This window comes from Nyctibius grandis, chromosome 12, assembly GCF_013368605.1.
Source record: "Nyctibius grandis isolate bNycGra1 chromosome 12, bNycGra1.pri, whole genome shotgun sequence".
NCBI lineage: Eukaryota > Metazoa > Chordata > Aves > Nyctibiiformes > Nyctibiidae > Nyctibius > Nyctibius grandis.
In genome coordinates, this window is record NC_090669.1 from 13239161 (window position 1) to 13265483 (window position 26323).

Genomic DNA, 26323 nt, shown 5'->3' on the forward strand with positions numbered 1-26323 from the left:
GCGCGGCGAGCGGAGACGAGGAGCCCCTGTGTCACTTTCCAGCCTTAAATAAGTTGCTCGGTCCAGTCAATGGCGCGCTGCGCGGAGGAATTTGCGCTCGGCGGCTCCCTGCCCCCGCCGCCCCCGGCCGGCCGCCCCGCGGCGGGGCCGCGGCCCGGCCCGCACCCCCGGGCGGGGGGCGAAGGCAGCGGCCGGCCCAGAGGGGCTTTGCGGCGCGGCGAGCGGAGCGCGGGGCGCGGCGAAGCAGGGACTCCTTTGTGTGGGGCAGGAATGCGAGGAAGGAGACTGGGCGCTGCGTCCCGCTGGAATGTAGTTAATGCCGGAGCCAAACAATGATTTTCACCGAGTCAGTCAGGGAGAGGGCGGCCGCGGCGCTACTCGGCGGCGGGGCCGGCGGCTCACCACTGCACCGCTCGCTCTCCTCCTCGGCCGGTGCTCACCGAGCCCTGTCCGGGGCTGGCTGGAGGGCAGTGCCGCTGCTCGCCGCGGACCGGGAGGCGGTGAGGCTGTCACCGGGCCGCCGCGGCCGGGCAGGAAGCCGGGGGCTGAGGGGAGTCCTCGCGCGGGGGCTCGGCGGAGCGCCCTGAGGGAAGCCGCACACGGAGGGGTCTGACGGGGCGGGGGAAGCGCTGAGCAGCCGCGCGGGGTTCCCGCCTTCCGGGGGGCTCCGCCGCCCTCGCCCCTGACTGGAACTTTCCGGCTGCGCTCGCGGCCTCGTCCCGCCGCGGGAAGGGGCAGCGCGCGCACGCCCTCGGGCCGGGGCTGCGGCCGGGGAGCGCGAAGCGAAATAACCGGCCCCTCGGTGGTCTCCGCAGTGGCCGGGGGTCGCGGGATCAGCCCTGCTGGTGCACATGACTCACACCTGTGCAAAATCCCCAGGACCGGCCAGGCGACTCCACTCAAAGGACCTGTGCTTTAGCACAGCAGCTGATGATTATTTGCAGTTAGTTATTTAGTCTTAAAAAAAAAAAAAAGGCAGTACTAAGACACATCATAAACATATTGTGGCCTAAAGCAATCTATCAGTTAACATGAGTTTAAAAAAGCATGCTACTGTCTGTAACTTCTCAAGAGCTTCTTCATCTGTTGATCGGTAACAAACAAGACCCGGCACTGCTTGCCATTTACATCTGGATACACACGAAAAAAGCTGTCAGAAAACAATGAAATAGCTACTGAACTGAGACCTCTGATACTAAACCATAGCCTACAGTTAATGTTTTTGTAACTAAGCTGCAAATCCCTGATGATCACTTGTGTTGGTGGCGGAAATGCTGACAAAGCCCTAACAATAGGTACCTGAGCGGTGTCCTTACGCTGCTAGGTGCTGAGCACCCTGTGAGAAGAGAAATACATTGCAGGTTCGAGCTGTGGGCACTCTGCTGTGCCAAGAACATTTTATCCTCTTATCATACCTAATTAAACATTAAAAGCAACTGTGTACTCAAAAACGTCCCCAGCTGTGGAGGGCAATTGATTGGCAATCTGTTTGTGTGTGCAGGGGTGGCAAGCAAAAAAATCCAATAAACCATGTAAATGTGCAGAGCAAGACCTGAAAAGCAAATCTGTTAGGAATGGGAGAGGTAGCCTACTGTCAACGTGAACATATGTGTACAAATACAACCAATCTTGGGAGTCAAGTGCTCTTTTCTAGTATGTGGTCACATCTTTCATCACACTTTTTGCGTGTCTCCTAAACAAGCTGTTACCATGTGCTTCTGCAGCTTACTACTTGTGGAACAAATTACACATCACCTCCAGTCTGCAGGTGTGTGATGGTTGAAAGCACCCCTTGCAGTTGTGTGTCCTGGTGCACACCATCACTGCTCCAACTAATACAGTGGCGGGCCCTTGGCACCAGCAGCAAAAGCTTCCAGCAAATGTGCCACGGCACTGAGCGGGATCAAAGCAGCAGTTCAAGTCCCCGTCCCATTCAAGCCTTGGACTTTCTGGTAAAGCTCTCAGCAAAGACACAAACTGTGCTGTTAGCCACGTACCCGCCAAGAACAAAGAGAGGTTCCTTCCACAGAGCACATAGAAATCACCATTAACTTGAGCCCTCATCTACCCCACCTGGGACACCTGCACAAAGTTCATTTTCAGCAGTGGGTGTCTCACGGGCTGCTGCCTTCAAGTGTACAGGTGCAGAGCTCCTTCAGCGGTTTCTGAGGCCTGTAGTAGGATGTTCTATCCCATTACTGACTTTGAACTACTTACTGCCAATTTTTATAAGGTTGTCTTCCTGAGAAACTGGGAGAGGCTCACGGACAACCTGGGAACTTAGTTCATCAGAGCACATGTAAAGAAAAATCAATGTACTCTAGTACAATTTTTGGGGTGTGTTTTTTTTAAAAAAAACTTTAAATTAGATTACTATTAATCTAACAGAGTGGGTAGGACATATTGGGAGGCCCTGCCTGTGTGCTCATACAAGGAAGAATTTTGAGCAGCTGTCTTTACAGTAGGAACTGCAGAGTTGCTGCTGTGTGAAGTCAGAAGCGTAAGCTACAGCAGGAGCTTGTTGTCCTTCTGTAGCTCTGCCCTTCTGAGCCACAAATCTGCCCTTGTTCCACCTTAGGAGTTAGCACAGTTCTATACTGCTGTTGCTGCCAGCAGGTAGCAAGTTTCTACGGTAAGCCTCTTGGTGCATAAGTCATTAAAGCACGTGCTCTGTTGAGTACGAACTCATGGGAAAAACATACTGGGGATCGAGAGAATCTGGGGAACCTAAGGAAACAGTCCTTTTTAGTAAGCAATGTGGATCAAATGATAAAAATCACTTACAGTTGAAAGCTTATGCTCAGTAAGTAAATCCTCAAAGCAAGGCCCAGCCGAGCCTGCTGCAGCCCTGGTCCAGAGAATCCCTGCATAGTGCTCCCGTCTCAGCCATGCTCCAGGGCCAATACTACAGACCCGCTCTTCACCAGTAAATCATACTTCTGTCATACACATAATGAACATAACGTTTATCCACACTGTAGCCGCAGATGTAGCCCACATGGGTGAAATAAATATGTTTGCAGTGGTACGTAGCACACCCAAGCACTGCTGCATTTCTCACAGAGGACTGTATGTGCTGGGCTGTGCAAACAAAAAGCATAGAGTTAAAGCTGCTGTTGCTGTGATCAGTAGCCCCATCATTCTCCTTACTGTTATACACAAGAAACCCCAAAGTACTGGGCAATTACAGCATGACAATCCTGACATGTTTTTCTCCCCACTTAATTTTAAATATATTTGCTTAATTTTAACAACCAGCAGTAAACTACATATATTGCAAAAAGACTCATGCTTGCACAACTAAGAGCGAGCCCAAGAGCTTCCATAGAGTATTCTAAATACTGAACTTAATTTCTTAATTTAGTGTGGTAATCCTTACACCTGATTTTAAGTTATATCAGTAAATCAGATATTAAGGAAAGCCAGCTGCTTCTGTTAAATAAACTCCTTTGTCTAAGACTTAAGGGAGCAAAGAAGCCAGGTGGAGTTATTGATCTGTGACTATCAGCTGGCTGGGCCTCACAGGCAGTGTGCTCCCGTTTCTTCTAATTGTCAGCGCCTTCAAGGAAACGCCGCCCAAGCCAACAGGCAGGAAGACCTGATGGTCTGCTGGGGGTTTTGTCTCCCCGAGTTGCAAACAGTTTATTACCAACAAAGTGGAGAATCTGTAAATGTAAGAATTCACCGGTGAAACTTGAGCCCTATTGAAGACAATGGCAAAAATCCCACTGACTTGTGTTGCGGTGTACGTTATATCAGACGTGGCTTTACTGACACAATGCAGGAGGGAGTTCTTTGTCTCACTTCATCAATTTAACAATTTGAAGCTGCTCCATAGATTTGCTTATTGAATTGGACGCTACCTGACTTTTTGCAATTTCCCTCCTTATCTCCAACATTAAAAAAAAACAATGAAATTATACCTTGAAGTCCACAAGGTAAATAAGACTTATTATTACTCAGGGATTTACTGTTCTGATTTCCAGTTTTAAAATTGATTGGTTTCTTGGCAAGGAATGTAATTATTATGCTTTTTCTCTGGTCTGTTTTAAGCCTATTTAAAAAAAAAAACAAAACCAACCAACCAAACAAAAAACTTGTGAAATTCATACAAAAATTATGCTGAGGAATGTTTTTATTTTGGGAGGAGGGCCTGAAGTTTTTATTTTCTTTGAAGTGGTAGCTGTATTGTGTTACATACTGCTTTGTTTTGCTTGTTTGCGTCCTCTGTTAATTTGTATTGTGATAACTTTAAGTATTAGCAAGCTTTGTGGAATATGAATTTTGGATATTAATATGTATTTGGACTTGGGTGATTTGTTTGCAAATCACATGTTTTTAAAAACACCCATTTGCAGTTTATCACAGCTTTTAAAAATTGAAATTATTGACTGTGTTTTAGGGCACCATCTCCTGGTAGACAGACCACATTGTATTTGAATGGCTACCTTTGCCATGCACAAGTATGCAAAATATTTTTGACTAACACTACTCTGCAGGTGTACAGGTCATTTCCATTCTAAATCTGCAATAAAACACTATTTAACATTTTTTGCATTCTTCTTACTCATTGCAAATGCAGCTATTCACCATGCTGCACAAATAGAACTTGGGACAGACAGTAAAATTTCAGTCACAACAGGCGCTTTGTGAATGTGCTAGGTTAGACAGACAACCTGTGTCCAAGCACTTACAATTAATACACCATTTATGTATCTTATTTCTTTTGTAGTTTCATCTTCCACTTCTCTTAAATATTTCAGATAATAACACTTCTGGCCAAAGCAGTTTATTGGCTCATACTTTGGAGACTGCATATGGCCTTAGTCATACTTCCTTGCAATCACAGGACATATTCAAACACAAATCAGTTAGCTTAATAGCAGCCACTACATTTGCATAAATACATAATTTAGTTGGCCAGTTCAGTTAGCAGTGCACCCACTTAGTACTTTTAAAGAGGTCTGAGGTTATATAGCTTCTTATTTCAGAGACTTGGAAATATAAAAACAAACTTGGGACTCTACAGAGCTAAAATTTATCTTGACATGATAAAAAGAAAGTCCTGATTACAATACTGCAAACTATCATCCGGCAAAGAACTCAGATAGCATTAGTGCATTTAATAAAAAAATAGAAACACTGCCTGAGGGCCAGCCTGCTGTACACATGCCCCCCCACTATTCTCTGCTGGTGAAAAGTATCAGACTAACTGTACATGCCTCTTTATACCCATTCAAGAAATGAGGCAGGCTACAAGCACTGACCTCCTGACCTGACAATACAATGTGCTTCAGCTATGATGGGAAGGATCATTTCAGAAGAAAGAGGAGATTGGTTTGTTGAGAACACCAATTACATTTACATTTCATGGTATTTTCCATAAAAAATGGTATTATAGATATAACACTTGTTAAGTGAAAATAATGAAGAAATTTGCAAGAAGTAAAGAGCTGTTCCATAAGCAATGGAACTAATGAAGGCCTGTCTCCTGCAGGTCTGTATTCTGCATCCTTTGCATTCTCCAGCTTGTAACCACCTCTACAAATCCCCACTAATGCTGCAGTCCTGTCACTCCCCGTCCCATAGAGCTCTCCCACTGCTACAGGACTTACCCCAGTCCTCAGCCACTATATACAGTACCTCCAGGTTCCTCCCACCATATTCACCTACATCTCTCAATAGACTTGTCATTGCTCTTCTGTCTCTGGCACTCCTCCTCTACAACATCTTTAATTCTCTCCCGGGTCCACCTACGTACCACCTTCTCTCTGTCCCCTTTGTAGTATCCACAGCTCCTTGCAGCTTCCGAAGCTTCTAGTTAGGTATCTTAGCCACCCTCTTTTCCCCAGCACACTCCTGCTGCCTCCAGTTATCACCAGTTAGACGCGTAAAATGCAGCAAACTCCCATGTGGACTTGCATACAGACCCACGGGCAGGTAGGTGTGCGAGCACCCACACCTAAAAAGGCTAAGTGCTATCATAGAAGCACTTCTGTTGGTCTGTCTCTCCTTATCTACAGCCACTTACTTGTAGAATTGCAGTAGTTTTGAGATCACTGATGTAATTGCTTAACGTTTCCAAGTAGCTTCAAATGTTTCTGGAGAGGACTGGCAGAGCAATTCCATAAGTATCTTTTCTTTAGGAAATCATACTGAAAATTTCTCACTTTTTCTCCTGTGACTGAAGAAGTATGCTGATGAGAAAGACAAAGATAATAATGACATATATCTAAACCGCAATTTTCTTGTGATATAAACAGATATCAAGCTATATCTAGGAGTACATTTATTTACTTCATCCTACTCCTCCCTTAAAAGAGAATCAAGGCCTCCAAATCAAAGCATTAAATTGCCTCCCCCTCCTATTCCTTTGTCTGTAGGTGTATGTTTTCTGTAATCATTCTGCTTAGACAGGAGCCTAGAAGTAATCTCAGGCAAGCAAAAAACCAGATGACTGACTTGTGTAAGATTTGTTGTATTACTTTGATCCTAGTTTCTGCTTTCTTGCACATTCAGTATTTTAGATGCACAAAATTGAAGGCTTCTTGTCCTTACAGCTGCAAAGCGAAGAAAGAAAATATCTCTGCCTATAGGCACAGAAACAGAACATGGGGAAAAAAACAAATTTATTTTCCTTAATTCAGTGTTTATTCAGTTTTCTAATCCAAAATTAAAATTTTGGGGCAGTAGAAATAAGGCTTGAAGCAGATAATATCAATGGTATATACAAACTGAACACAAGCCTATTTTATCTTCTGGGATCTAATAAATGGTTAGCAAGAGGTCTTTGTTGTAAAGGTCAGAGCTTGAAATGGCACATCAATCTGCTTGCCAGCTGTCAGAGTCAACAGTCCAGGAAAGGATGCATTTCTCTGTGGTTCAACAATGAAATGGTTTCATAAAGTAAAATTAAAATGTCACATAGAACTACTACAAACATTAAACGGCTATCGACAGGTTAAAGTTGCTCTTTAGGAAATGGGCTGGTACAGGGCTGGCTGCCATCATGGCCCCAAAAGTTCTTTCTCCTGAATGGTTATCAGTTGCCCCTTAAGGACGATTCTCTAGATGCTTTGCAAATCAGACAGCATGTATGCTTTCTTTTTTTTTTTTTTTTTTTTTTTTTTTACAATAACACTGGGGGAAAGTCATTACAAATTTCTTCACCATAAGTCAGAGCAGCTTAATGAATCTCTAGTTAACTGTTGTGTATCAGTGGTGGTCAATATTCCTTTCCATGCACCACTGCAGAAAAGGGATATCGAACTAGTAGCAGACAAAAACAGAGACTGAATAGTCCCCCTTCTCTTTTCACCCCCCAAATCTGTCGGTGTTGCATATTATTTTGATTCAGCTCCTATACCACTCAACTTCCAAGTCATGAAGACTCTCAACTTCAGTAAAACTAAAGCAATAAAGTTACCAGAATTATAGCATGTACTATTAAAATAATTTAAAAAGAGTCAGAAAGCTAAATTCCTGTATACCAACCAGTGCAAGCAGGGAAATTTCTCAGGTAGTGAGTGAGATAGGATCACACTATCTCAGACACATTACGCATGCTATCAGCTTAGATAAAGTTTTGTCATGTCACAATGAGCAGCACATCTTATTACACAGGTAACAAGCTATTTGACAACTAATTTAATAAACCGATGATTTTAATTTTAGTAAAGCTAAAAAAATAAATTGCTGGCCTTAATTTTTGGAAGATGTAGTCACACATTAAATTTTATACTTCAACTGTTTATAGCAAGAACTATAAAAGCTTCCCATTGTAGCACTGAAAATCCTTTCTGTAACACCTCTTATTTACATCTTTACCTCACTTATGCTGGCCAAGAAGCAACTAACTCAAAAGGATTTGATTTCACGGTGGAGTATTATGCCTCCAAACAAGCCACTGCATATGACTATTACTACCTAAAAGAAGAGATAAAACATTAGTTGCATCATAGAACCATAGTTTTGCACTGCATTGGCAATTTAACAGTGATGACAAGCTGGACTTTGTAGTAGACAGAACCAGATGGAGGAATGAAAACCTAAAAAGGTGCTGGGTTTTTTTTTTTTTTTTACATTCTCCTTCTATACAGTTAACATCTTGTTTAAAATTCATCCAGTTTGGAAACTGTAACAGAATAAATCTCATCTGCTCAGTTCCTCTGCTCTTTAAGGCTAACTCTGCATACTGATCTATGAATAGAAGCTGTTTGGGTTCACTAACACAAAGTCAGAAAGTAATTTCAGTACAGTGACAGACATGGCTGATAAATGCATTAGAATTAACACTGATAGTTTTGAGAGCTACCAAAATAGTTAAACGACTGCAGCAGGTTTTAAGATACTGATTCTAAACATTGCACTTTTGTCCTATGCACAAAGTGTAATGTATAAAAGGCCACTGCTTTCTTCTTTCTGAAGAGATGAGGTGGTGATAGCATGCGTGTAGTGGTGCAAATGCTCCAACTGAAGAGGCCAATAATTGATTGTCCAAGAAAAAAAACATTCACAAAAGTTTTATTAAAAAAATTCCCCTTTCACCTCAAACAAGTGAAGCTTAAGTTCTGTACTACTAGGTTATGTTTAGAAAAATGAAAATAATACAGTAATTTTTGAAGGCTATACATTGTAAAATCCCATAAGTCAGCATAAACTTGGACTGTGCAAGCAAATATAGCAAGTATTTCAGATGTCATTTATTTGGTCCATCAGATGTACAGTATAGTAGTAGTATCTGAGCTTACAAAACATCAAATATAAATAACCTGAAACTGTAACAATACACAAAAATTTGCTTCTTACATTGACATACCAGGCAGTACGAGCTGAAAAACTTGAGTAAATTAACAGTTTTACAGTAATGTACATAGTGCCAGCTGAAGTTTAAGAACACTGTTAAAACATGGCACTAATTTGCTTTGTTGAATTTTCTTCTTTAATTGTTCAGTGTGAAAAATGTTTAGGACTAGGCTAAAAATATTTTTCTTCAAGCAAAAACCAAAAACGTAGTTACAAAATCTGGGCATCAGATGATGACCCTTTCCTAAACAAGAACAGTTTTTTTTGTCCTATTGAATTATACCTAAAAGGTATTTTCACAAAAATAACATGCTTTTTTCATGACTGTTTAAGCAAATACTTATCTGTAAGTATTTATAAACTATGTTTCTACTACATTTAATATATCAATTAATATGGAAAAGCTTCTGAAAAAGTCTACTGAGATGAGAGCTTTATCATCAAGAGAAACAGACACAAATTATTTAAGCCAGTGGTTTGGTATTCACTTTGAACAAAGGCCTTAAAATTAGCCTAGTTCTGGACATTTTTCACACCCCAACATAATATGCTGTTACTGTATTACATTAATCTGAATCATTTTGTCAAGGGGCGTTTGCATGTTCAGTCTAATGCTATAATTTCATCTTGCTCTTCTGTCTGCTCAGTACGCGCTCTCTTTGTACTGATGCACTCTTTATCGTCTAGTTTTCTCTTGCGGCTTTTGTTTTCCATATCATCGTCAACATTGCTTGAAGTACCTTCATCTTCAGAATCAACAATCAGTAGATCGTCTTGATCTGGAGCTGCAAAATATGTTTTTAATTCAAATGGATACTGTAAAGATAGTCTAGTCTCAAACCAAATTTTATACATAAAAATAAGAATGTCTCCAATACAACAAACACATCTTGGAGCACTCTTTATCCATATTCTTTGTCATTCAACTGCATGAGTTTGAATTTCTCTGAAATCAGTATAAAATAGGCTTTTCCCATGGTTATTCCCTCTTCGCTAGAGGTATGGAAAATATTGCAATAACCCAAAAATACGGGAAATGCATTAGTCAGCACCATTTTTTTTTGCATGTACAAAATAGAATTGCATGCTATCTGCAGCAGTCTTTGAGAAAAGAACCTCTACAGTTATCTAATTTACTGTCACAACAAGTATTCAGATTCATACGCTATCCCTATAAAACAGTATGATGTTTCCAGTACATTAGTCTTCAGTGCTTAAGCATCCCATATTCATTTAAGTTAAACTATTTTGATTATGTTCAAAAAACCACTCTACATTAGGAAGGCGATGGTACTTCTTCCTGGATAGCAAATGCTATTTTCTTGCCATGCTTTACTTGACAGGTGAAAAATAACTATTTTGTAAGCAGATAATAAAGATGTCTTCCTAAATTAATTAAATGAAACATTATCAAAGACATCCACAAAGTAATTTTTAATCTGTAGGGAGAAAGTGACAAATTTGGTTGATCCTTTTTTGTCAAGCAATAGGGGGACCACCAGATAGAATGGGTCTAACTTTATTTACATCACTGTGCAAAGGATGCGCTTAAGCTGACACCTCACCAAGCCCTTGTGAGTTAAATAATGTAATTTCAAGGTGTATTTACTGTAAACCTTTTTAACAATCTTAAACATGCATTTTGTAACAGTTGTAAATGTGCGTTTTTCTATTTAATATTTATACACAGAGGCAACTTAAATGCCTTTTATTTCATGTTGGTTAAGTCATAAAACTGAAGATAACTATTTTAATTGGACTGCACTACTGAAAGACTATTTTGTTTTATTTAATATTGATTACTGTTATTTACCTGTTGATGTTGAGGGTTGCGCTCCATCATCACTACCATTGGTAATGTTCTTGGATGTTGGTTCTGATGGTTTAGGGCCAACTTTTTCAGGGGTATCACCAACAACTTCAAATTCTATGTCTTTTTCTAAGTCTTCACTGCAGAAAAATACATATGCTTTTAAACAACCAGGTGAAAATAAAATTTTTTGTCTTTTTCACAAAGAAAGTATGTCATTCAAGTATTAGAGCACCCTGCAACTGTGACAAAATGAGAAAAACATTAAAAAAGAGGAAAATCTGTTCAGTCTTCCTTTATAATTTATGCTTTGTCTATCCATAAACACCATTCCACCCAGTGCCATGTCTTAAAATGCTTAGGCATGAGAAAAAACATTACCTGAGGTTATCTTTCTTCCTCAATGCCATATTCCTATTCTCACCGAAGGTGCAGCGTGTTAATTTACTGTACATAATACGTATATTACTTATCCAGGGTTAAATACACACACCAATCACTTCAAAATTACTTCTATTTGCATTTCTGTATCTGAACACAGGTACTCAAGCAGAGGATCTACTACCCCAGCAGGCTGGGTGTTTTTCTGCCTTTTTAATTTTTTTTTGTTTTTAAACTGCAGTTTCTCGCTTGTTGACTGCCCCAAAAGTAAACTTGGATTTGCACTGTATTTTTATGTTGTGTAATAACAAATTATTCAAATAAACTTTTTCCAATTACTGTTGTTAAAAAAAACCCACGCAACAAAAACCAAAACAAAACCAAAACAAACAACCCTAAACTCTATAAATTCATAAAAAATAACAATTCCTCTTTTACCTCTATATTTTCTTTCCACAGCTTAATCTTTGAGCTTTATTCATGAATTCAAAATTCTGAGTTGGAAATTGTCTGTGGAACTGTTCTACATATATACACAAAAATAATTATTTCAGAATCCTTACCTATGAAGCACGTTGATTAACAGTGTATAGTCCTGTAGGAAATCATCTGCTTGTAGTCGAGTGCCGTTTCGAATTCCAAACTCTGATAATTTCCTGTGGTTATTTGCTACAAAAACAGTGAAAAACTGCAGTGTATACAGCTATTTATATAAAGATCCTTTATACCTGAATAAATATGATGAGATGAGTACTCCAGCAGTTTTATGTAGAAATGTAAGATTAACATTTATTAGCTATACTTAAAGTAAAAGCTGACATTTAAGCCTATCAGGAGTTAAAACTACTTGTGTTTGACTTATTTATCCATCATGCATCATGTTCAAGCACTTCACTACTATTACATTTAGGAACATTTTGGAGATAATATTTGTATCACAATAGTGCCTACAAGCACCATAAAAAGACCACAATCTAAGAACAGAAAATGAACAGGACTTGCAAACAGAGGAAAATAACTGGTGCACTTTTACAGCTGAATACCTATTCTTGAAAGGAATCCTAATGCTCCAGGTGAAAAGTACGTTATATAGGAAAGCTAAACAGGACATGCAGGCTTGTAGACAACACCACTAGCTATTCTCGAGCCACTTAAGTACTTGCAAGTCCAGTTCTCTTTAAATATTAGTCTACAGGATGAACACTAGAACATTTGCTGTACTGCCATTCTGTGTATCTTGGTTTCTTCCTAGTTTTTATCTACTGTTATCTAAAAAGCTTCAGTTATGCATACCTTCTGTTTCTCCTTCTTCTGAAGAGATAAGAATAGTTCCTTTTCCATCATCTATTTGTACATCTGGTGCTACCATAGCAAATTTCTCTTTCACTATCTGAAAAGATGAATATGATTATTTAATCAATATCTGACTTAAAAACACATAAAAGAAAGAACCTTGAATTATGTTGATTTTCTTATCCTGGCTCATTTTCAGGCATCTAATGAAAGCCTGTACTATTTTTTTTTTCCTTCCATGAACAAAATAATTATAGTTTTGCTGTCTGAAACCTACAGGTTCAGATACACTGAAAAATTTTTTAGAATACTTCATAAAATGACAGAATTACAAATCAGTTGTGACTACGCAACTGTTATGTGGCTACTGAACTACTCAACTGAGAGAGAAATTTTGGTTTTTTTTGCTGTTAGATATGAATAGGCTTTAAACCCACCAAAAAGTTACAAAATACAAACAATTATTTCCCAAGATATACAAGCACACATGAGCAAGAAGCATACTGGCTAATTGAGCTCTTCTTGTAGCTGAGAGAAATGCAAAATGTAGAGCAAATATAAACAGCTGATGTTCAGTCAAAATACACTGAGCAAAAACCTAACTATTAATTTATACAGTATTAGAATAAAAATTAAAGCTGTAGCTAATATTCAAGATTTACCTTATCCTGGAGTGTTAACACAGTAACTTTGTGTACATTAAGTTTCACAGTCACTTCTGGCTTACTTGCACATACGTAACAGTTTGGATTTGGTGGATCCAAAGCACAAGGAACCAATAGCTTCTTTCTGGGATTTGGCTGCTTGTTCAGAAAAATCTTGAGAACAGACAAGCATAAAACAAGTTATTCTGTAAGTAACACCACTCATAAAACTTGTTTTCCTACAGATTTATTCTCTTAGTCTCACAGGTTGTCCTGTTCCCTAATCCTCTTTGACATGCCTGCTGAACAGGAGACAGTGTGTATTATGGCCAGTCCGCAATGGCACCTGTGCTGACTGACCAGCTATTGCCAAATAGATCTGCAACATGGAACAACCATGTTTCAAGTGATGTCAGTCTGGTTCTCTCTCCTATCCAGCAGACAATTTTCATTAAATCAGAATAATTTAATGATCCTTGAGACTTCCACTTCTCTTTTCATTGTGGCTAAAAGTTCCCAGCACATTCAGAATCTACTAAAGCAACAACAAGTGAGAGACAGTAAAACTATACAACAGACAAAGCAGGTTGTGACTTTTAAACAAATAATAAATAACAAGAAAGTAAAAGTATCTCATTCCCACTTACCGTTCTACACTGATCTATTTTTCCTGATAAAATCTTCAAACCCTCCAGCACTATCAGACCAGCTATTACTGCATTAGTAGTAGCTATAGCTGGGATAATATTTCCCGCCATTGCTGAAAAATAAGCAAGAGTATGCAGATTTTTAACAGTAAATGAAAATGAGAAGTTTAGATTATTATTTAAATAAAACAATGTTATATTTTATCCTTACACTTGATATCAAATCTGCTCTTCATATTCATACTGAAAACATGCATCCTGAGGTTCGCAGCAGAAGTGACAAAATCCATTGCAGAAGGGTCATCCTGACAAGAAGTTAATACAAAAAGTATTTAAAAATCAGATCACTCATTGGAAAAAGTTTACAACACATGGTTCTTAAAACCTTAAAACCAGCAAGTTTAAAAAAGAAGTCTGTACAATATTCCATTTCAAAGTCAACATACTTTCTCTTTTAGATGGTATGTTTAGACAGAAGTGATACATGTGTTTAGAAATTGTACTTAGTATTTTAGTAGTGAATTAGTATTAACAAAATGCCTTGTATGTTCAAAATAATGTCTAAATCCTAAATCTTACAATGTTTTATGCTCGGTTTCAAAAACTGGTGTTTCAGAAAGAAGTATTTTTACTATCTGTTGTAATACTATTTTACTATTTTGTTCCCCCTATATTTACAAACTGCTTTTTTTTTCTTATGCCAAATGACAACTGATTGCAGGAAGATTACACTGTCTCTGGTGCTAAAAGAGAAAATACTTTTCTTGTTTTTCTTCAGCAAAACTCGGAATTTATCACATACCTATCTACAACTCAGTACAACTCTACCTACAAACCACTGTATAACAGCATGTTTTAAGAGAAAGCCAGAGCAAAGGAAAAAATGAAGTTGCATTATTAAAATATTTCCAAAAACCAAAATACTTCTGAATTTGTGCTTTTTAAAGTTGGTGAATGAAGTTATGTTATTTTACATCACAATAGTTAATCCTTACACTCACTGAGTTACAAAACATAGTGTTTAAAGTATGTATTGTTTACATATGGAAAGTGCTTTCAGTGAGGTGCCAGACATTTTTGTTCTGTGCAGTACGACTTTGGAATGAAACTGAATGAGTCCAATTAATATTTGTACTACATTGGTAGAGTATAACTGGTTCATATGTGTTTGGTAAACGAACCTTATCCCATATAAGCTCTGCTCCATCACCCATCTGAGCCAGGTGAAGTCTCAGGGTTTCAACACTCTTTGAAAATAAGTGTGCATAGCTCTTGACATCGAGAACCTGCTGATCCTTCAAGACTGCAGAGGATTCATTTTGTTGGTCAGATATGTTTTTCTCTTTGGGGAAAAAAAAAAAATAAGATCAAGAATACTTATAAATCCCACAGAAGTTCTCTCAGAGCTAAGAATTTTCAAATTTCAGCAAAATTAAGTATTTTCTAAATTGAAGAACAATATCCTTACAGTAGCCCAAACATTTTATAACAAATCTGCATTTAAAAATGCAGCTATAGCTATACTTATATCAATTGCCTAGACATGCACAAATTACAGCAAATGTAACTTTTCAGCAAAACTCAGCTTTCAGAGATAAATGTATCAGTGTGTATGGTAAGGTCTCTTAGAATAAGCTGATATGTAATTTTATGAAATGTGAATTTTCTACAGCCAATACTGAGTATCTAAAATAACAACTGCAAAACAGTTTTAGAAGAAACATTTTCTATGTAGAGAAAAATTAAAAATCTTCAGGAATCACAAAGAATTAATATGTTTATTATCAGTACTCCACTGTGACAGTGAGAAAATGTATGTATCACAGAGATGCATTAACAAACAGCAGGTATGACTTACAAATATACAGTGTGAGGAGGGACAATTACCTTGATTTTGTACCTCAGCCCAGTCCAGTGGCACTGGAGGCTTTCTTTTCCTCCACAGCTTATCCATTGTCAGCAGATATCTAATGTCATCTTTGAAAAGCTAGGAAACATAAAAAAACAAAAAAAAAACCCCAAACAAACATTAAAATGAAAGGGGAAAAAAAAAGACATACTTTATTTTTACATCTGCTGTGAAATTGAAAAATCAGCATTAGATTTATGAGGTTTTGCTTTTCTCCTTGAAAATATTTTTTACCACATAAATAAAAATCAAACTCCAGAGGAAAAAAAGCCAGATTTGAAAAACTTCTTATTCCACATTCTCTTAACACTGATTGCATAAAGCAGACACAGCTCTGATTAATTTGGGGGGAAGTAAAAATCAAGAAACAATAGTCCAAACAGTGGGTTCATGTGCCTACTGAGGCCATCACTACAGCTATTTGTATACTCTCCCCAAGATATTCTTACCTACATGCCAATGAATTTCCACAGTAAAGTTACTACTACCTATCAACATTATGTTCTATAGTAATTTCCTCTATTTATCCACTTTCAGCAACTATTTAGAAGGAAAAGTCCTAAACCAGTTTGTATTTTCTTATAGCAGAGTCTGATTATACACAGAAGATGTCTCATAGCTTTCAGGTCCTCAGATTGGTTCTGATTATGCCCAGTGAAACTCCTACAGAATTCAAGTTTACCTTTTCATATTAAAAGTAATTCAAATGAATTTTTTTCTGTACAGTATGGACAAGCTGCTGAAGCCATCTGTACAGTCGCAGATGGAATGCCATAAAACAAGCAAGTGTTGTAAAAGACCAACTCTACAGCAAAACTGGTGGGAGTCATAACATAATTGTGTAATTGGTGGCTAGCATTAAGTGTCCAAACTGGGTTTTGACTTAACTTTAACACTTCAAATAGAGACATTTGTTGGGAGTAAAGAAGATACCTTAGTAAAAAGCTTAACTGGATCGTATCCAGTTGATTTAGCCCACTCCTTAGTTGAAACACGTTTAATCTCACCATCTTCATTGGATGCTCGTGCTCTGGCTTCTGCTTCTGCTGGCTCCCCTATTAATAAAGTGTTAACCAAGTATTTTAATTAAAAAAAAAAGGAAAATCACATCCAAATATTTCCCCTAGAGTAAATAATCAAAATTATGCAGGGACCATAAAATGGCTTTACTGTGCACACCAAAAGCTGAGTTAGACACAGTGCAACTGCTCCTGTTTGCTTCTGCAACTGCAACTTACTAACTTGATGTCACCCAATTCCTTTATTGGCAGAAACAGTGAACAATTGTTTCTTACCTCTGGTCATCCCTATATTAAAAAATTCCACGTGTACGGATGCTATTCATTTTGTGTTTCTTTCCCAGTCACATCCAGCAATTGCTATGGTGATTCCTAATAAGCAGCAGGTTGATGTTTTCATAAAACTACCTATTAACATCTCGACTGAACGAGAAAAATCAACTCATAGACCATCATTTTATATGTAGGTTCGTGAATGTTTCCCTCCTTTCACCAATGCATCACTTGCATAATTTCATATTTATCTGCACCAAATCTACCTAATGTCTCATTGCCCAGTCATATTGTATTATGAAGCTTTCTACTACTTTTTGCAGTTAGCCCGCATCTTTATTATTCTGAGTGACTTTGCTTTATCATGTATAGTGAACAGCACTGGTCCCACCCCCAATGTGAGACACTCCTCTAATCACCATTTATCTCTATCATTTAAGTAGTTTATCCACTTCAGGATCCTCATCCTTTTTTCTCCCCATGGCTGCTTAGCTCCTTCAGGTTCCTCACACCAAGTTTTTGAGTGCCCCCTGCAGACTGAAAACAGCATAAACCAGATATGCTTGTCCACAGATTTGCTGATTCCTTCAAAGGACCTGCAGAGCCACGCAAGGCACGACTTCCCTTTACAAAGGTTGCATTGACTCTTCCCTGACACACCATGTATGTCCACTGATTCTAAACAGCATTATTGCTACGGACTGTTTGCTAACTACAGACATGAGGCTACAGCTCAAGCCTTCCTGTAATTGCCCTGGTATCTTTGTTTAAATAAGTGGCATTGTGTCTACTACCTTCCAAGTATTCCAGCAGCTGTCGTTTTTAAGTGAGTTTATACACCACTCTATGAGTTGGAGGATGCTCTAAGCTCCTTCTCCAAAGTCCATTCATTTATCAAAGGATCCAAAAGAAGCAACAAACAATGATGCTTATTCACCTTCACAGTAACTACGGTTACTGTCCATACAGAAAAATACTGAATAGCTACAAAAACATCGCTCAAAACGGGCATATTTCCTATGTAGATTAACATTGAAGTGTTTCAGGCTAAAGGAGTTCAAACACAATCCCTGTACTTCCTTGCAATCCCTCAGCTAGGAGTGGAAAATGCAGAGTGACTACAAATATCACTCAGTTCTCAGTCATCAGTTCAAAAGAATCCTCCCAGCTGCAGGGAAGGAAGCGCCCCATCAAATCCAAATATATAGGGAAAAAAGGTCACCCTGTGAAGATTAGTTATATTTAAGTTGCACTTCAAGCTCACTTTTCCCTTCAAGTTTCTGTGCACACGGGGAAGACTGCTGCAGAGGGAACAGGAGACTCCCAACAGACATAAGCCTATTCATCTAAATCATGTATCTTACACCTGGATGTGTTAACTGGAACTTTATGATTAGCAACTGTATCAATTGTGTTCGTGACAGCTGTTCTACTCACACTATCTGAGAACAACCAGTGAATGCCAGTGACCCATCTTACACTGTATTAAAAAATTTTCACAACAGCTGAAGTAATCATTTTAATAATGTTTTAGGCTGCCCACATGGGCCACATTTCTGACAGGTTAAACTATTAAACTGTTGTCATTTTGAAGAGTATTTTTTGCACATTCTCCATGCAGAAATCTCTGGTATGCACTATGTATCAAGTTAACTAAAAAACACTAAAATTGTTTCTAACAAGCGGTAGTATGAGGGAATTAAATTATGCACAGTGTATATGAAGGTCTGTAAGGGAAACTACTGTTAACACACCCTAAACTCTTGTTGTCCAAGGGTACAGTAAATGGAATCCTCTTAAAAGAAAATGAAGCTGAACTCTCTAACCTTAAGAAATGTACAGAAACAAGTCATAATCTCTGAAATAGAACATTCCGGTAACAGGTAAGCTACCAGTTTATATCACACTCACAGGCAGCTTCAGGATCAGCTCGGTCAGGAGACACTTCTTGATCAGCATCTTCTTCTCCAAACAACTGGCTACATAATAATTAAGAACAGCAACACGACACTAGAATTTCATTGTATCTGGTTAAAGACTGAAATATTTCCTAACTGACATATATCCACTCTAGAATTCTTGCTATCAGAGTGCCACTTCATACATTGCTTTTTAAATTGTTGGGATTCATCACACGTGGACTTAACACTGACAACGCAAAATGTCCAGTACAAAAATTAATTTAGTAAACAGTTCTGTATAACTCCCTCAATAGTTCACCTAGCCTTACACTTATATTTTAGTACTGAACGCATTGCTTATAACCCTCCAAGATCCCAGCAAACTTTACATCTGTTAATAAATGCATTAAACTGAAAAATACGTTAGCTGCACACAAAGGTGAAGAACAAAGTAACCTCAGCCTACATTGCTGTGCCAAACTACTCTGCCAGATTTTCTGTGATATTAGAGTAAGGCCTGAGTACTAACCAACCTTCCATCTTTATATTAAAAGAAAAAAAACCCAACCCAAAACCCAGGTCAAAGAACTGGATGTTTTCACTACAATCCACATTTATTTAAAAAACAAACAAACAAAGAGTGTGCGTCCACTTCATTTCTCTGTCTGTACGTTTAGAGACCAGAAGAGTGAACCACAGTACCTATTTTCTTTTTTAAAAAATCACTCACTTGAACAAATACTTAGCCCACACAATGCAATGGATAGGTTCTGATGGCGTATTTCGGATTGTGCAGCCTGGAAAAGTCTTCTGAGTTGGTTTAGGATGACATTCATAACATTCTGTCACTCCCTGGTGAAAAGTGAAATATTTACTTGTCATATTGTGAAGGCTACTGACAGTATATGCTATTACCAGATGAACTGTAACTGTATCTCAAAACACCCAACTCCCTGTTGTCTAAAATAGCCCATGATTTAAACTTAAAGCGACAAGAGTAATACACAACCTAACCTTTTTAATAACCGTCACTTGTCCAAGGTAGCCTGCAGTTCCACTCTCTATAAGAGGAACATCAGCAGCCAGACACATCCTGTTCACGTGGTTACGGGCAGCTGCAAATCAAAAGTTTTTAAAGAAAAATTTGAATAATTTGGAAAAAAAGTTTTACTTCTCCAAATTCAAACTAGTCTCCTATGCAAACATTTATTCTTAATCTGCCTTATTTCATTATAGAGCACTGCACTTTTTTCACGAAGTCAATTTTCCAATTAACACAAAATATATCGACACCATTAAATATAGCAAACTCAACTGGATAAAGTTACATATGAACACACAACACTCATCAGTTCCCATAAAGCAGCAATATAGCAGTTAATGTTTACTTTCAAAATACCTGTAAAAGCACTAACTACCCTTTCAAGCTTCTAGTAAAGCACACAAGCATTAGTCAAACTACAGATGGGTCAAGAGGATACTTGTTATTTAGCTGACATTGCAGAAATACTAAGAGTAGAACACATTAAAGTTCTGTTTCTATGAACAAGCAACAGTATTTTCATCTCCAATATAAAACCATAGTGAAAACTTCACCTCTGTTATCCAGAGCATTCATAACCAACGTAAACTGGCGGAAGAACTCTACGTTATAGTCAGGGCTACAGAAAAGAAAAAAAATACTCAAAATGGTGTAACGAAGTTGTCGGTTATTATGCCACAACAGAAACTATACACATGCAAAGAGTGGACTGATGTTCGTGTGATAAATTACACATAAATTCACTGCTAGCCTTTAACTGCCCCATTTGTCTTCTGCCCACTTTAAAGCTGGGTGAAAGCATGAATTTTGTGCTGCTGGAAGGAAGCTATTGCAATTAGTACTAATTTCACCAATGAAACAGGCAGACAACGAAAAAGTTATTATACTGCTCTGACCTAACGAGTAAATTGGCTGAGCTGTGGTAACTGACCTTAAAAACCATCAGCTGAGGCTAAAACGTGCACTCTGTAATTACCATAGCTCATCAGACTGTTGATAATTCATTACACTGTGATAGCTCAATTGGTTTTGATCATGCCTCCATACCCTTAGGAGCCAAGACATGGGATTTTAGAACCTCAACACTTTAGTATCTTTACATTGCATTTTTCTGATTTAAAGAAGAAGGTGGCAAAGAAGAGACAGTAAAAAGGAGACTGTAAAAAGGATTAACGGGTTTATAGCTTCAGGAGAAGGATGCAATGAGCCAATGTTTCAGTGACTAATAGCAACAGCAGAGTTCAGACTTTAGTATTACAGAATATCAATTTTTAAGAAACTGTACAAATATAAATTAAAACATGGGAAACAGCTAATGAAAATCTACATAATCTTGTACTCTACTCATTGGTTATTGATAAAGATTAGATTTTAACAGTTTTGAGCATATATAAATGATACTCAGTTACCTACACACAAAGGAGTTAATTTTTTTAATCATGGACTCAACATTCACATTTATTTTAATCTTAATTATTGCTCAAGACATCAGGGCACCCTTACAGTGTAGAAGCTTATATAGTAAATGTTGCTAATAAAATGAAAAACAGACACAAGCAAATGACTACAGCTTACTACCAGAGCTTAAGAAAACTCATGCAAAATCCACACTCCCACTCAGGTGTGTGGTAGTCTTGTATTTACAGCTATTTCTTCTTACTGCAGTAGCTTTATAAAATATCTTAAAGCACACCATAGCAGCATTTAAATAACAGTACTTGCAAATCAAAACATGTAATTAGAGCTTAAAAACAAACATACTTCATGATGCTATCATGGTAAGCTATAATATTAGCTTCTGGATAAAACCGTAACACGCTTTCCTTGGCAACCTAGAAATAAAAAAAACAAAAACAAAAACAAAAAACACAGTTATTATTTCTTCCTTCCTTCTAAAGATAGACTCAATAGCAGCTGAGTATCGAGTAAGCTGACTACCTTTAGAGATTTAAATACTTTTATAATAAATTGTTGCGGATAGCCATGATCAATCAACCAACCAACACTTACCTCTTCACCGTAGAAACAAACTTGTGACATGTTTCTAACACTGTCCATAAAATAATACTGTGTAAGTAAGACTTGAGCTTTGACTTTTTCCTCACCTGTGCTTTTGATCTTCCAACATGTTTCTTTTGAAACAAAAACTGCCTGTTGAGATTGCTGACATCAATAGTATCCAAATCAATCTATAAACACACAAGAGACAGCCATTTCATTTTTACAGAAATAAAAGGAACAAAATCATTAACAGAGTTTAAAGCAAATGAGACTGACGAAACGCATAAACTTTACAGACCTCCTTTCAGACCTGTACACAGGTGTTACATCTGCACTATAGCAACTGTAGAGGCAGAAGTGATCACCTAATCATCTTCAGGAATCCATACATTTTAATTACTAACAATGGACCCATATGTTAAAAATGAAGCGCTATAGGACAACAAACTTTCTGAAGAAAAAGACCCTACTAAAAATGCACATGAATTTTGAGATACGTACGCACAGTAGTTAGTAGGAAGTCAACAACTGATTGTCCTGTTTACGGTAGGATAAAGATTTTAGTGAGAATTCATCAGGAGCACAGCGTACAAACTCAGAGGAGATACTGCAGCATCGGTCTAGATAGGTCCAGTGAAGACTCTACAGGGGACTAACAACCCGGAATGCTGTCTCTGTACCACGCTTCCCCAAGGTCCAAGAAAGGCTACTCAGCAAACTAATTAGTACTTCTACTTTATACTTGAACATGGCTTTGAGCAAATGAATCAGTAAACTGAGGGCTGCATTATCATCTAATTCATACACTGCAGGGCAAAAGCTTTTACTGTTTGTCACCAGGACTAACTGCTTAAGTGCTATTAAAAAATGATGAAGTCTACTTACAAAACAAAAATCCAATCATGCAATCAAGACGTTTAAAAACATATACCACAGAACACCTGTGTTGTACAACCTCAAAGGATGCCACGACTGTAATTCCCCTAAGAGCCATGTTTCTATTTATTAATATATGCACGTGACCATTGTAATTTCAAATGTCTTTAACCCCCACCACAAGAATTAAGATTTAATTAGAACTTTGAGAAGATTTATTCCTACCATTGTTGCCACTACTTTTCCTTTAATTAAACAGTTTCTCTGATCAATCACTCTTTTTAGAAGTCCTCTCCTGTCCCTTACACTTTTAACTAGGAGGGGAGGGAGACAATTATTCTGAGCCTCAGAGATATTTCTCCCAAATTCCCATAGATAATGCTGACATATTCAACGTAGTAACGCTTTCAGCTATATGGAGAGCACTATCAGACTGACTGTGCAGCGTGAAGTTTAAACATGACCTACTGAGGGTGTTCTCATATGCTTTTGATTTTATTAACCAAGCTCGAATAACAAAAAAAGCACGCCACACACTTCTCATTGAAGATCCTTTGCACGCGAGATCCAAGCTCCAAGATTAAACTTCCTGTTTTCTGAAGGGAGTATTTTTAATTTAAGGATTAAGTTTTAATATACTAAGAACTATAATAGCTAAGGAGTTTTATTTAAACACTAAATAAAAGCACCTGTGGATACAGAGCAAACAGAAAATATACAATGCTTTAGAAATGTATTATAAACAGACACTGTTAATCTTTATTACCCATAATACCCTAGTAACTACCCATGGTCTTGTATCTTTTCATGAAAATGGTATTTGCATGAAAACACATTTCTACCCCCTTTCCTTTCTCGTGAGACACACTCAGAGAGCTTGCTTAGTCCAAACCCAAAAAGCCTGAGAACCTCAAGTGACAATGATTAAGTGCATAATTCTGTTAAAACTTCCACTACCCAGAAAGCTTTTAGTATTTTAACTGGAGATAAGAACAAGTGACATAAGCTACAACTAAAAACAGGACTACCAAGACCAAAAGAAGCAAAGGAAGTTTTTCTCCAGAGAGAATACTTGAGGCCATTAGATCTCAGCAGAAGCTTCAATCTAGCTAAGAATTATCAGAATTTAACAGTTCTCTTATTTTAATAACTTTTACACTGCTCTCATTTTTGTAAGTTACAAGGAAAGGCCTCAGAACATCCTAAGAATATATATTTGTGTTCTTAATTCAGACTTGGATTTTGTGTAATTTGATTTTGTTCTTCATTCATAAGGACAACAGCACTGCCTTTCAACAATTTATACTAAAAGAAATCACATATTTGTGAGTTGTCTAGTATTCAAAACTACTAGGTGGGTTTTTTTAGTACTAATATTTTGTTTTAAAAAAATATTTCACAACTTACTTATAAAAATAAAAAGCATGTTCAGGCGTTCAAGTTTGTTAGTATTTAATAACCAAGGAAAACCCTCAACAATATCACGAACATTGACAAAGGCAATTTATTCTCCTAAGAGCAAATTTGCTCTGTGTAACAATTCTCTTTTTGCTCTCGCCTTGTCTTTTGCCCACTCACTCCATACGTTACAAAACATTACCGTCTTGCATAAAACACTGCCAATGACATTTTTAAATGAAGATGGCCCTGATCCAACATGTACTTAAGTTAATGGAGTCCAAACAAATTGGCCTTGAAAGACAATACAAAAAAAAAAAAATCAAACTGTAAGTGAAACAATAAGCATACCCCAATGAGATTTATGCCTAATGACTAACTGGAAAATCAGGAAATATTAAACTCTTTCTATTATAATGGACTGCAGGAATACACAAATAACATAGTAAGGTAGGGGAAAAAAAAAAAGAGGAGAAAATACAGTGCAGAAAATGCAGGCTTCCAATCTTCTGCATATGTTTACTTCACAGGTACAATGTTAAAAGTGGACAGGCTCTCAGTGGCGGACTCAAATCAAAGGGACAATTTGGAATTACACTTAAGCATATCCTACAAGTTCTAAAAAGTATTTCAGCAGAAAGGTCTAAGTTGTATGAACAACAAAGGCAAACCAGTAGCTGTACTCTTCTACAAGCTGATACAGTTTTAGATAAAATCTGTTTCTAATATGCTCTGCTCAACAAGTCTGACTGTAAAAATAAACTTCTTACAACTTATCATACCAAACTCTCAGATGTGACTGTGGGCCAGGCACACACAAGTAAAAAAGTATTCAAGGAAACAGACCTGTGCTCTAGCTGGATTTGTAGTCCCGGGATTTCTTACAACCATGTACTTTTCATAATTACAATAAGAAATTAATAAAGGTCTGGAAACCAGGCAATCAGAGTTTTGCTTATAGTATTTCTCTCTATCCCGTTTCATTAGCACTCTCTCAATTCTGCCCTTCCTATACACACTGAGAGATCAGTATCAGGAAGCAAAAGTGAAAGCAACAGCTCGCGGGAAGCTACAGCGACCGGACTTCTAGAACTGGCAGTTTTACAACTCGGTATCTAAAAAAATACATTTCACCTCCCACATATTTTGCTTTTCGCTGCAATCCATCACTGGACCATTACCCACAATATCAGCAAAGGCGGCACTAGGCAAAACTAAGACTTCAACGAGCAATCGCTGGGCAGCAAACATGGCACACTGCTGTTTCCCAGGAGATTCCATCTGCGGGCTCCCAGAGAGGCGCAGCCGGTCGGTCCTCGGCCAAGCGACGGCCGGACCCGCCGCTGCCCGGGAAGGGCGGCCCGACCCATGGGGGGAAGGCGGCCGACCTCCGGGGGGAAGGCGGCCCGACCTCCCGGGGGAAAGCCGCCCTCTCCTCCTTCCCTGCGCTCGCCCCGGCGGGGAGCCCGGGCGCAGCGGCACCGCCGCTCGGAGCGGCCCGTGGGAGGAAGCCACCGCGGGGCGGCCCCGTCTGAGGCGGGGGCGCGGGTGTGCGCCCCCAGGCCGCAGCCCCTTCGTGGCAGAGCGCATCCCCCGGCGGGGCGGGCAGGGGGCGGCGCGGCAGCCTCGCCCGGCAGCTTTGGCGGGCCGGGAGCAGTTTGAAAACACGCAGACAATGCGGCTGGCGGGAGGGGCCTCGCCGCCACAGCGCCCCCGCGCCCGCCGCGGCCCCACCGCCCCGGCTCCCCCTCAGGCCCCCGCCCCGCTCCGCTCCGCTCCCCTCCCTCCCCCCCCGCCCCGGCCTTGGCTGCGCCGCCGCCCGCCGGCCCCTCATCCGCCCCGGCCCCGGCCCGTACCACGTCGATGTTGCTGAAGCCGGTGAGCACCAGGTCCTTGAGGAGCTCGCAGCCGATACCGCCGGCTCCTACCACCAAGAGCCGCGCCTGGGCCACGGCCTCCGCCAGCTCGCTGCGCAAGGGGCCCGACACCGGCACGGACATGACGGCGGGCGAAGGGCGGCGGGCAGAGGGAGCGACTCCGCGCGCCTCTCCTCTGCCGGGCCGCACTCCGGACAGCGAGCCCAGGCCGAGACCAGAGCGGCGGCCGCCCGCCTCACCCGCAGCGCCCCCTGTCGCTGGGGAGGGCCTCAGCCCTCTCCCGCGCACCGCCCAGGAAGGCGGCAGCGGGGCCGGGGCTCGGGCGGGCCACGGGGTCGGACGGAGCCGCAGGTTCGAGTCCCGCTCCCGCCCAGTCCCGCAGGCCACCTCGGCTGGGGTCTGGCTGCGGGCCCGGCACCGGGGCAGTGCCCCGGCGGGAAAGGCGGC

At 39.6% G+C, this 26323-nt stretch overlaps 1 protein-coding gene across 1 annotated transcript; it reads right to left on the reverse strand.

The window, feature by feature from the left end:
• Window positions 1-8500: 8500 nt before the first annotated feature.
• UBA2 (ubiquitin like modifier activating enzyme 2) lies at window positions 8501-26072 on the reverse strand. The gene is made up of 17 exons (XM_068411495.1): window positions 25856-26072; window positions 21830-21913; window positions 21486-21556; window positions 20279-20343; window positions 19697-19797; window positions 19413-19534; window positions 18693-18760; window positions 16423-16544; window positions 15468-15567; window positions 14762-14922; window positions 13792-13885; window positions 13581-13693; window positions 12952-13107; window positions 12290-12386; window positions 11560-11665; window positions 10619-10755; window positions 8501-9590 (listed from the first exon to the last, which is right to left on the reverse strand). The coding sequence occupies exons 1-17, from the start codon at window positions 25997-25999 to the stop codon at window positions 9409-9411; spliced, it is 1923 nt and encodes a 640-aa protein (XP_068267596.1). The 5' UTR covers window positions 26000-26072; the 3' UTR covers window positions 8501-9408.
• Between the last annotated feature and the right edge of the window lie 251 nt (window positions 26073-26323).

Excerpts from the sequence above, each read along its gene's own strand:
- UBA2 (XM_068411495.1), bottom strand. The coding sequence starts at position 25,999 with ATGTCCGTGCCGGTGTCGGGCCCCTTGCGCAGCGAGCTGGCGGAGGCC. Across the intron at positions 20,344-21,485 it reads TACCATGATAGCATCATGAA|CCCTGACTATAACGTAGAGT; the intron begins GTATGTTTGTTT and ends TCTTTTCTGTAG. Across the intron at positions 13,108-13,580 it reads AAATAGATCAGTGTAGAACG|ATTTTTCTGAACAAGCAGCC; the intron begins GTAAGTGGGAAT and ends TCTGTTCTCAAG.